The sequence below is a fragment of the Schistocerca serialis genome, chromosome 2 (assembly GCF_023864345.2).
Source record: "Schistocerca serialis cubense isolate TAMUIC-IGC-003099 chromosome 2, iqSchSeri2.2, whole genome shotgun sequence".
Lineage (NCBI taxonomy): Eukaryota > Metazoa > Arthropoda > Insecta > Orthoptera > Acrididae > Schistocerca > Schistocerca serialis.
The window spans coordinates 922,540,785-922,554,015 of NC_064639.1; the positions used below are offsets into that span (position 1 = coordinate 922,540,785).

A 13,231-nucleotide genomic window follows, 5' to 3' on the forward strand; every position below is an offset into this window, starting at 1 on the left:
AAAATTTCCGGGCTGACAGGCCGTGGTCTAAGTATTAGGGGAGAGTTTTATACTTCGACCACGGCCTATCAGCCCGGAAATTTTAAGTGATGGCATGATATCCCTCAGGAAGACATCTGACAACTCTTATCAGTGAATGCCAAGCCAATAATTACTTGCAATAAGGGCTTGAGGTGGGCCAACGCGTTATTGACTTGCTCAATTTTTTTCCCTTGAATAAATTATTCATTTTTTCTGAAATTGTAATCATTTGTTTGTCTCGACATGTACATCATATCCACCGGTACCAATTTCCGCCCCACTCCTTCGTGGTGGTTCGTTTTTTGTGTTAATATTTTTATTTGAATAATTATTTTTCTCTAACTCGATTACCAATATGGGCTTGGCGTGATCTATGTGTAAACACACCATTTCCATTTCAGATTAAAAATTGCCCACAAATCGATACACTTTGCCGAAAATAATGCCTATCCGCGCAAACTAAGTTGACATTCGCCGCGGAGGCTGATGGGAGCGATCGTATAGGCCAGTGGTTCCCAACACGTGGCCCGCGGACCCCCAGGGGTCCGTAAGCTATGCCAGAGGGGTCCGCAAGATGCTATTAGAATAAAAATTATATTAAATATATTTCTTATGATAACAGATTTTTTGTTTTGACTGCTTCCTGCAAGAAAAACAAATATAGGAATCGGCTCGACATGCGGTCGGATTTCAGAGTGAAAGTTTCATGTTTGGAACCTAACATTTGAGAAATAATGGACTCAAAGGTCAGATTGAACTCATCTCATTAAGAACTGAAAACTAAAACTAACTGTATACTGATGGAGTACTCTGTTGTAACTGTTTTTATTTGTTTTTTTTTCAGATAAAGAATACCTTGTACGAAGTTTGTGTTTTCTTATTTTTCACACATGTCTACTCAATGTAATCTCAAGTGTAGTACACTTGAAAGACTAATATACTCAATTTCAATTTTTTCCTGTCATTTTCAGTTCACACTCAATTTTCATTTTTTAAGGAGTTTGTTATACTAAATACCCAGATTTGAAGACAAAGTTTTGAGCAGTAATCAAAAATTGAACAATAACAATGATAGCTAAATTGAAAAAGTTTTAAGCTCAATATTGTTTCAATAATGAGTATGTCAATGTTTTTTCTAAGTACCAGATATAGAAAACGTATACAAACACTCTTAATTTGGCTTTTTAGGTACTTGATACTGTGATATGACAAGGTACCAATCATGCTCGATGAGTGGGTCCTCGAGATAATTTTGATGGGAACCCCTGGTATAGGCAATTCTTATTATTACAGTCGCTCCTATCAGCCTTCGCGCCGAGCGTCAACTTAGTTCGTGCAAATATTCCAGACGTTGCATTGTATCTTCTCAGTACGGCAGATGGCAGCTCCACAAGGAACACTGGTGTGCAGACATCTCGAGCTAGGGCAGCGACTGTGATAAGAGCCGTTGTCGCGCCGCCGCTCACCTGTGCGGGTAGCGCGCCACCTGTCTGCAGCTGCGGCGCCAGGTGCGACGCGCAGCTGCGGCTGCAGTCGTGGTCCGCAGACAGCTCCTCTGAGCTGCGAGAGGAGGGGGGCGGCGGCGCCGGCCAGCCACAAGACCGCGGACGCTTCTCGTCCGCGTGCAAGCTCGGCTCCTGCAACACACACCACGCCTTCTGTCAGCTCAAGGAAACACAAAGAAATGGTGATGTGTTACGAATAATGGGGAAAAAACAAACTCTAGAGCCGACAATCGTTTTTTGAAAATAAGAAAGAAATGCAGTGGTCAGATAAATGTTGCATATTGCTGAAACTTTATTACATAATTTTGTGATATAGAAATATACTACTAGCCATTAAAATTGCTACACCACTAAAGTGACGCGCTACATACGCGAAATTTAACCGACAGGAAGAAGATATTGTGACATGCAAATGATTAGCTTTTCAGAGCATTCACACAAGGTTGGCGCCGTTGGCGACACCTACAACGTGCTGACATGAGGAAAGTTTCCAACCGCAGTTGACCGGGGTTGCCGGGTGAAACGTTGTTGTGATGCCTCGTGTAAGGACGAGAAATGCGTACCATCACGTTTCCGACTTTGATAAAGGTCGGATTGTAGCCTATCACGATTGCGGTTTATCGTATCGCGACATTGCAGCTCGTGTTGGTCGAGATCTAATGACTGTTAGCAGAATATGCAATCGGTGTGTTCAGGAGGGTAATAAGGAACGCCGTGCTGGATCCCAACGGCCTCGTATCAGCAGCAGTGGAGATGACAGGCATCTTATCCGCATGGCTGTAACGGATCGTGCAGCCACGTCTCGATCCCCGAGGCAACAGATGGGGACGTTTGCAAGACAACAACCATCTGCACAAACAGTTCGACGACGTTTGCAGCACCATGAACTATCACCTGGGAGACCATGGCTGCGGTTACCCTCGACGCTGCATCACAGACAGGAGCGTCTGCGATGGTGTATTCAACGACGAACCTAGGTGCACGAACGGCAAAGCGTCATTTTTTCCGATGACTCCAGGTTCTGTTTACAGCATCATGATGGTCGCATCCGTGTTTGGCGACATCGCGGTGAACGCACATTGGTAGCGTTTATTCGTCATCGCCATACTGGCGTATCACCCGACATGATGGTATGGGGTGCCATTGGTTACACGTCTCGGTCACCTCTTGTTCGCATTGACGGCACTGTGAGCAGTGGACGTTACATTTCAGATGTGTTACGACCCGTGGCTCTACCCTCATTCGATCCCTGCGAAACCCTACATTTCAGCAGGATAATGCACGACCGCATGTTGTAGGTCCTGTACGGGCCTTTCTGGATACAGAAAATGTTCGACTGCTGCCCTGGCCAGCACATTCTCCATATCTCTCACCAATTGAAAACGTCTGGTCAATGGTAGCCGAGCAACTGGCTCGTCACAATACACCAGTCACTACTCTTGATGAACAGTGGTATCGTGTTGAAGCTACAGGGGCAGCTGTACCTGTACACGCCATCCAAGCTCTATTTGACTAAATGCCCAGGTGTATCAAGGCCGTTATTACGGCCAGAGGGTCCGCATCTCGTGGTCGTGCGGTAGCGTTCTCGCTTCCCACGTCCGGGTTCCCGGGTTCGATTCCCGGCGGGGTTAGGGATTTTCTCTGCCTCGTGATGGCTGGGTGTTGTGTGCTGTCCTTAGGTTAGTTAGGTTTAAGTAGTTCGAAGTTCTAGGGGACTTATGACCACAGCAGTTGAGTCCCATAGTGCTCAGAGCCTTTTGAACCATTTTGAACGGCCAGAGGTGGTTGTTCTGGGTACTCATTTCTCAGGATCTATGCACTCAAACTGCGTGAAAATGTAATCACATGTCAGTTATAGTATAATATATTTGTCCAATGAATCCCGTTTATCATCTGCTTGTCTTCTTGGTGTAGCAATTTTAATGGCCTGTAGAGTACGGTACGATATCACTACATTAGTTTGTAATGTAATTCTAGGGAAAACGATCGATGTTGCTACCGTGAGGGAACAGTATGTGCAGTTTGCGGTAATTGTGCCACCTGTAAACATTGCAGAACTTGTGCTGTGTGTCATTACGGGAGATGTAGTGCTTCAGGATGGTTTGGGCAACGACAACATACTATCAGAGGCTCCTTATTGTCACTGCAACGGTGCGCGCGATGAGACAAATGGACGTTACAGCGAATGTTGCTGTGACACAAAGTATGTCTGTAGAATCTGGAACATGAATCTAGCGACAGGTTCAGTTAAGGATCGTCATAGAAGTGGCTGCGGGAAAGCAACAGGTGCGCAGGACGGATATCGGCGTGTAAAAGCAAGCAGAAACCCCCAACGCAACGCTAAACGTCTGTGGCGGCAGTTCCATACAGGTACAGGAGCGCTACTGTGAACACAATCGAGACGAAATATGCACCATGACCTGGGATTAAGCGCCAAAGACTTCTACATCTACATCTACATCCATACTCCGCAAGCCACCTGACGGTGTGTGGCGGAGGGTACCTTGAGTACCTCTATCGGTTCTCCCTTCTATTCCAGTCTCGTATTGTTCGTGGAAAGAAGGATTGTCGTTATGCCTCTGTGTGGGCTCTAATCTCTCTGATTTTATCCTCATGGTCTCTTCGCGAGGTATACGTAGGAGGAAGCAATATACTGCTTGACTCTTCGGTGAAGGTATGTTCTCGAAACTTTGACAAAAGCCCGTACCGAGCTACTGAGCATCTCTCCTGCAGAGTCTTCCACTGGAGTTTATCTATCATCTCCGTAATGCTTTCGCGATTACTAAATGATCCTGTAACGAAGCGCGCTGCTCTCCGTTGGATCTTCTCTATGTCTTCTATCAACCCTATCTGGTACGGATCCCACACTGCTGAGCAGTATTCAAGCAGTGGGCGAACAAGCGTACTGTAACCTACTTCCTTTGTTTTCGGATTGCATTTCCTTAGGATTCTTCCAATGAATCTCAGTCTGGCATCTGCTTTACCGACGATCAACATTATATGATCATTCCACTTTAAATCACTCCTAATGCGTACTCCCAGATAATTTATGGTATTAACTGCTTCCATTTGCTGACCTGCTATTTTGTAGCTAAATGATAAAGGATCTATCTTCTCAAGGTTCCTTCTCTAAATTGGTTTCGGAGAGGGGCTCGTGTCGAATGCGCTCGAAACCACTCTTTGTGAACCTGGTAGCAGTGGGACACATCGCTCTTTTCTGATGAGACCCGTATCAGTCTCCACCATGACAATACGATATTCTTGTGCCTAGGCAACGAGAACAATGTTTACACCCTAACTGTGTCGTAGACTGGCGCCCTTTTCAAGGCCGTCCAGTCATGTCTTGGGATGGAAACATGTATGACCACAGGATATCTGCTTGGGGGTGATGGGAGGATGAGTCATGTGAAATATCGGGACGATATCCTCGCTTGCATTGTGGCTCTATTTAGTCAACATATTGTAGCGGGATTCATTCTGGTGATCGACAATTCGCGCCTCAGTTGTGTCAATCTTGTGAACACCTTCCTAGTGGACCACAGAATCAGCGGATGGAATGGCCTCCATATCTCAACTGCATTGAGAATCCATAGGCTGTGCTAAAACGTTTGGTTTGCATCGTCCGGTCCCATCAGAGATCGTACAGAGCACTATGGAGGCCGCTGTGGAGGATTGAGACAGTATCCCACAGAATTATCTGGACAAATTGCCAACGGGCCTGCCACAGTGTTAACACTGGTTCCCATCAGATCACCGAAGTTAAGCGCTCCCGGCTTGGCTAGTTCTTGGATGGGTGATCGTCAAGAGTCTGCTCAGCCCTTGTGGGGCCAATTGAGCAGCTACTTGACTGAAAAGTAGCGGCATCGGTCACGAAAGTTGACAAAGGCAGGGAGAGCGAAGGGCTGACCATATGCCCCTCCATATCCACATCCAGTGACGCGTATCGGCTGCAATGACACGGCGGTCGGTCGATACCGTTGGGCCTTCCGAGGACTTTTGGGATGGAGAGACCAGTGACGGCTATCACCTCCGAATGGCGCGGCGGTCGGGCGGTACTGTTGGGCCTTCCAAGGCGTTTTTGGACGGAGAGTGTGTTTATGTGGACAAACTGGTAACGAGAGCGCCTAACCACATTCAAAAGTGGCTCCAGTCATGAGGAGAACCCCTTAGTTTATAAAGAGAGTGTTACGTAAGACGACAGTGCGAAGAAACTGTAGTGCTCACAGTGGAATCTTATATCCTCTAGTCCTCTTCAAAATTCTAACATTCTGCGTTAACCGTTGAACTTCAAATACCCAAACGGCTCATAATTTGCTCAATACGACTGCAAGCATCGTTCAAAGGCACGCCAAATGTTACTGTAATCTATTTTATTTCTTACTTTTAGACAAATCAATTTACAAAACTGAAATTTTTTAAAAATTTTTTATTCGCAGTTAAATATCACACTAATGTGCGAAACAGCTAGGCCTTGAATAGTTGAACTTTTGAGACTTCATTTACATAACTAGCAACATCCGTCCTTGAAATATTTCAATTTTCCTTCAAATCACTAATTAAGATAATCTTAGTTACCGTGATTACTTTCAGACAACTAAATCTTTCTTTGCAAAACTAGACCTCACATTGGTCAATCTAAGACTCCATTCGTACAGTTCCCATTATTTGTTTGAATATGAAAATTCGGAAAGAAATTTCCCTCAAATCACTAATTTTGTTTTTCTCAATTTCTCTGATTGCTTTCAAGCATTTAAATCTTTCTCTGTAAAACTAGACCTCACGCTGGTCAATTTGATAACCCATGTGTCTGTTTCACACTGTTCGTTTGTCCATAAAACATACAACGAACTGATCACATATGCGTCTCCTATGAAATCTAGGTTCCTTCTCTGCTTTATCAAAGGCTGGGCAAGGAGAGAAATTTCGCCAGCTGGAAATGAGCCACAGTAACACCTATATTTAAGAAAGAAAGTGGAAAATACTGCGAGAATTATAAAAATGGTTCAAATGGCTCTGAGCACTATGGGACTTAACTTCTGAGGTCATTAGGCCCCTAGAATTTAGAACTACTTAAACCTAGCTAACCTAAGGACAGCACACACATCCACGCCCGAGGCAGGATTCGAACCTGCGACCGTAGCGGTCGCGCGGGTCCAGACTGTAGCGCCTAGAACCGCTCGGCCACCCGGCCGACACGTGAAAGCCTTTGATAATTTAGTTATGAGAATGTTGTCGGGAAATATTAGACAGGACAAGTCTAACACCAACAAATATACGAGGACTGCAACGTTGTCATTGCCGGAGAATGTTAGAATTGTAGCAAATATAGTGTTACGAGAAGGATGCAGTTTGTCTCGGGAACTTTTTAATATCTGTGCAGATGAAATATTGGGACAACGGATGAAAGAAATAGAGTTTTGCACCCATAACTTAAACCAACGAAATTACCTAATGACAAAACTCTTTACTGATGACCATCTTCTTATAGCTGGCGGCGAGGGCACCCACCAAACAATAATTAATAGATGAAATATAACTGCCAAGACAATCTCGATCTAAAAAACCAAACTCATGGCTTTTAAAAATCAGAATTCGATCCCAAATGAAAATGTAATAAATTATCGTAGAATAGGAGTGAATTAATTCAGTTTCTTGTGAAGTATCACCTTCGCAAACGAAAATACACACCGAAAAAAATTGAAAAATTCAATTATATTAATGGGAACATTCACGGATCACTGAATAAAGTGGCCAGGAAAGAAATCCCAACAAGGCTTTACCAAATAATGGCACTACCAAACTGTACTTTAAGGCAACTAGACTTGGTCAGTAACAGATGGAGAGGAACGAAAAATACAAGCTGCAAAAACGAAGGCTTCTAAGAATAATCATCTAATTTTTTCTGAAATTGTAATCATTGTACATCACAGCTATCGGTTACCGTCCCACTCAGGTAATTCCTTCGTGGTATTTCATTTATTTTTGTATTAGAACGTATTATACTGACAACAATCGGCAAAAATTGTAACATGCAAATTTAGTGAAGCATCACTGTCTAGCAATATAAAAGTAGGCCACTGAGTTGCAGTTGTAGAAAAATTCAATATCTACTTATCTTTATGATGACTGAAGTGTTCAGGGACTGTAACTATCCATGCATTGCTGCCCAATAGAGAGGTCCGGGTTTGCTTCTTGAAATGACTGAAAACTAATTATTTGTTGATGTATGTTTATTACGATGTTTCCTTGCATACAGACATAATCGTGATGGTCTTTGCAATACCTGAAATAATTTCAGTGACATCGCTCTCCAGTCCAAATTAGTAATTTCAACATTCACAACGAGCAGTGTACATACGCTAAGACTTCACAGAACCGACTCATAACAATTCCTCGCCACAGTCTAACATAAAGTATACAGTCGCGACACTCATTGCTGTGAAAACTTTACCATCTGACGGTTGGTTCGACATTAGCGCCCCAAGCGTGGAGAAAGCAGCCGTAAAACTGAAGTTTGTTTTTAATCATTTTTCTAGTTAATTAGGGAATACTTACTAAAGTTTTGCATTCCAAGTGTTATGATCATCAAATACATGAATGATCATCAAATACATGTAAACACAGCAGAATCGCCTCGATTCAGTGACATTAGCAACAACTTAATGATGAAGAAATACTTTCGAATATGTGTATAGTTGCAGGTTACACCTCCGAAAACAAGAGAATATAAACAAATACTTCGTGCATGAGAAGAATATATTTCTTTTGTTGTCGATTCTTATTTGTAAGAACTTCTTAGGGAGCTTAATGCTTCGCACAGTGTCACACTTCACTCTATTTTCTAATAAATAAATATTTTTGTGAATATAAGTACTTTTGTTTCAAAAGCGAAGGTGTTGAAAATTCTTGCCATTTATGACGTAAATCAATTGTGGAAGGTTTCTTCTGGAAAGTTTCTTCTTGGGAAGCAGTTTTACTGCATGTTTTATTATCACGCCTGTGTGGTTGTTTCTTCAGCTACAGTTGTGATAGCTTGTCTGCTGCGTTAAGTTCAAATGGCTCTGAGCACTATGGGGCTTAACATCTGAGGTCATCAGTCCCCTAGAACTTAGAACTACTTAAACCTAACTAACCTTAGGATATCACACACTTCCCTGCCCCAGGCAGGATTCGAAACTGCGACCGTAGCGGTTGCGCGGTTCCAGACTGAAGCGCCTCGAACCGCTCGGCCACAAAGGCCGGCGCTGCGTTAGGTAATGTAGGTATTTCATTCCATATACACGTTACCTATGCTCCACATTCACTGATTAGACTCGAAGTGAAGCGAAAAAAACTTCACGTTTTTGAGTAGATATAGGACGGCTTTCTGCAAAACGTCAGGTCTTCTGCTGTTTACTAGCAATTGTTTTGTTCTTAAAGAATACGACATTCTCCAGTAAATATCTGTAGGTTACAAGAAAATCGTAAGTAAATTGTTCTGTAACGTAGCGGTTCACACCTCCCAGGGTCGTTAAAAAACCTAAGAAAAAGGCAAATGTAGTGTCTTCTTGTTTTTGCCGCAGTTTATTTCGCTACAGACTCTTCCGTTTGTGAAAACTATTCTACAGGTCAATATAAACAATTAAGATTCACTTTCGCTTTCACAAGATATCTCCGAACTCAACAGTACAACTTCCTGGCCGCTTGGTGCGCTGCAATCGCTGTGGGTCACAAAACAGGGACGGAGTGTCACGACTGTTATGTTACACTGTCCCCCCACCCTACATGATGCCAATAACCTCCGAAGACAATCTTACCCAAAGATACGTATTTTCTCTGTTTAGACAGAAATTATGTTCTCTGCGAATTTATGGTGTAATCAACCAAATTTTTATTCATTTAATAATTTGTTTCATTACATTTTTTTTCCATTTTACGACAGATAAAACTTTATTCATTTTTATTGAAATTGATCGCGATAAATAACAGTATGACTAGCTTTCTGGATTGCTCATACTTTTACACAAAAAACGTGTCGACTATCCTCATAAATATCAAAAAGGAAAAATAAACAGAAATAACGGATAAATGCAATTAGAAAATCGTTGTATGGGTGTTATGTTTGTGTGTAAAATCAGAAGAACGGGCAATAAAGGAAAGTGGAAGAATGGAAAGAAAATAAACCTGGCGTGAGTTTCTGAAAATGAGGATACGATCGCTTCAAGGCGTAACAACTGGTGAACAAGATAAAGTTAAGGAACGAGTCATACCAAGAGACTGAAATTACTGAGATTCAGCACGCGATTTATGAACATCCAAGAACTGATGTGTGAGCTGTAAATGACACAAGTGTGCCAGTTTTTACCAAATTACGCTGAGGAATGTTTAATTGCTACCCAGTACTTTTTTGAAGGCATAGCACATCGGACTGATTGGGTGTCTTTTCTGTTTAATAAAGGATCACGCCCCTACAATCACTTACTGGGCATTGCGATCAAATATGTCTGAAATCGGCAACTGTACGTAAATTGGAAATTTTAGAGCAATCTGGATATTCCTTCATGTAGTGCTCCAAACTGATACATAATTTTCAGAAAAGCTGTTTTATTAAAGCTAATTTGTCGTCCAAGAACATCAATAATCATTTCAGGGTAAACTGGTGTAAAATCGTGGAAGGCGTCACGTCATCTTAGCAAAGTCAGCGAAGACAGATTGCGGCATTAGTCGCCGTCAGACGTCTTTGCATATATCTCTCGCCATTGAAAGACATTAATAGTAAAAGTGAACAAAAGAAAGGTAGTACATAGAAGCGATATACAGTTTAGTGACTTTCGTCTCTTAGGTAGAAAAAAGAATTACTTATTTAGAAGAAAGTAGATAACTGTTATATATCCTTACTGCTTTGATACCGTATGATTTGAAAAAAATGATAGTCCATTATCGACAAAAACCGACTGTCCGTGTTACTGATACCATTGCGCGTTAATGATGAAATGCCTGGAATAAGTCATACGCAGACTTTGACGTGTAGTATACTAGTTGATCTATAAGAACTGTTCCCCAACTACAAAACTTAAAAACGCTGAGATGTTGGGTAGTTGACTGTATATAGGAGTGTTCTGAATGCAGTTTTGCCACCGAAGTGTAAAGTGTCGAGAGAAGTTTGGTAACGAAGTAAAGTAAAGTAGTAAAGTAGGGCGCAGTAAGCGAATGTTAGTTGCATCTTTCCAGTATAGAACCAACATTACAGATGAAGCTAAACCGTCCATTTGGACCACGCATCTCGTTCTGTGGTCATATTGTGTGGTCCAGCACTCGCTTGTCACTTCCTGTCCTCCGATTTCACACACGTACCGTGAGGACGTGGCGTGTACGATATGAAATTTCACAGTATAACAGAGACCTTTACAAGTAAGCGTATCGTGCTGCCCCTTTGTAACTCATTCAGAAGTTAATACAGCGCCCTTTGACGCTGACGAGGCATGACGATGCCTCGCTGAAGTAGCTTTTCCATTCTACTTCGTTCTACTTATGGCATAACACTAACCTTTGCATTTTTGCTGGGCCACATCTCACTCCTTCTCTTTGGTGTCTTAACCGCTTACTGCTGGTACTCTGTTGTACACATTTACCGAATTCAGATACATTCGGATCACTCATTTTGGGGGCTGGATTAGCATTAAGCGGCAGAATAATGCAGATAACGCGAAATGAAATGCGATTTGAAAACGGCACCGCCTTGCAAAACTGACGCGTTAGCAACTTATCCGCTCAATAGTTCCAACAGTTGCAGTGCAGAGCACAATTAATTGCACGCATTCGTTGGAACGTTCATATTCCATGCACTGAGGTGACAAAAGGGGTGACTTAAGGGTTGAGGGAGAGGAGTATTAATTTTTACGCCGATTAGGGTAAGTTGTTTGTTTCGTGGTCATGAGGCCACACAACTTTTAATTATCAAACAGATCATCTGACTAGTTAACTAACTAATCAAACATCCTACTTACTAACGAGTGAACTCATTAACTCACAGAGCAAACCAAGTAAAAGACTAACTGAGGAAAAGACTAACCCAAATATTTGAATCAACATTTGTAAAGCTCTAATTCCTGTCTCTCAAACCCCACCCTGTGGGGAGAGAGGGAGAGTTTTAGTTTTAGCGAATCAAATTTACGAAGTAAATAAGTATTTTTAATTTATCCGTAACCATTTTCCACGCAAAAATGAGATCTTGGATTTTCTTGAATTACAGCGCCAGCTACCAAGAATCAAAATAAATGTTTAAGACAAAATATACGTAGTTTTTTATGTCGGATCTGATTCTGCAATAAAAAACAGGGGTTCCCATTTGAAATTTTAAAGTTGCCTCCCGCCCCATCCCCAGGGGGCAGGCTCATTTTAGCACCAGCAGATTCCCCCTCGAAAATAATCAACTTTGGATTCTACACATTTTTTCGTGTGAACCTTATTTTTCGAGTTACTCTGGTTTGTCAACTTAAAATTTACATCCTGTATATTATGGATATTGCATTTGCAGGGAAACTACTTTACAGACCTTACAAACATGGCGCAATACACCATAAAAGTCGCAGCTTTGAGACAAGCTCATTGCAAGTTTAATTGTTCACAATTAAACCATGTAAAGTATCAAATGAAAGCTGACGAAGCCAGCAAACACCACAGAAGGCTGTATTTCAAATGCTGCATGTATATCAAAATTTACAGACGATTTTATAAAATATAGGTATGCAAATGTGCTACAGCCAAAGTCCTCAACAAGCATGTTCTCTGTTCTCTGCCTCGTGACGACTGGGTGTTGTTCTTAGGTTAGTTAGGTTTAAGTAGTTCTAAGTTCTAGGGGACTAATGACCATAGATGTTAAGTCCCATAGTGCTCAGAGCCATTTGAACCATTTGAACCATGTCCACTGTCGAATGACATCAGTGTGACCACCTGTCAAAAACCTGAATAGCCCTCCGTCTTCAGGCCACAAGTGGCCCATCGGGACCATCCAACCGCCGTGTCATCCTCAGATGAGGATGCGCATAGGAGTGGCGTATGGTCGGCTCAACGCTCTCCCAGTCGTTACGATGGTTTTCTTTGACCGGAGCCGCTACTATGCGGGCGAGTAGCTCCTCAATTGGCATCACGAGGCTGAGTGCACCCCGAAAAATGGCAGCAGCACATAGCGGCTCGGATGGTCACCCATTCTAGTGCCGGCCGCGCCCGACAGCGCTTAACATCGGTGATCTGACGGGAACCGGTGAATCCACAGCGGCAAGGCCGTTGCCAAAAACCTCAATAACCAACGCTTTTTCAGCCCGGCTAACAGCAAGAAGAGAATAAATGAGGTTCTGGAAAGTACCGACAGGGTCGTGGAGCCATGCCGACTACACTGCTGTGGCCAGCTGCGCTGGGGTTATCGGTTGGGGATCTGTGGCGCGAACAGATCGATCGAGTTGGCCCCACAGATTCGTGATTGTGTTTTAATCCGGGAAGTTAGGTAGCCAGGTGAGTACGGTAAACTCATCCTGGTGCTCTTCGAACCATGCACGTACACTGCGAGCTGTGACACATTGCATTGTCCTGATGGTAGATGCTATCGTGCCGAAGAATAACGAGCTGCCTGTAAGGGTGGACATGCATACTTACGTTGATCCATAGTGCCTTTCAGAATCACGTCATTACCCAGGGAAGGTCCTCCGTTGCCAGGGTGTTTGATTTCA

At 42.8% G+C, this 13,231-nt stretch overlaps 1 protein-coding gene across 1 annotated transcript in view; it reads right to left on the reverse strand.

The window, feature by feature from the left end:
• The window catches only part of LOC126456521 (uncharacterized), a 280,557-nt gene that overhangs the window by 171,998 nt on the left and 95,328 nt on the right, over positions 1–13,231 (reverse strand). The window contains exon 2 of the mRNA XM_050092270.1: positions 1,488–1,658. Coding sequence (XP_049948227.1) covers positions 1,488–1,658 — 171 coding nt within the window. The remainder of the gene's footprint in view (positions 1–1,487; positions 1,659–13,231) is intronic.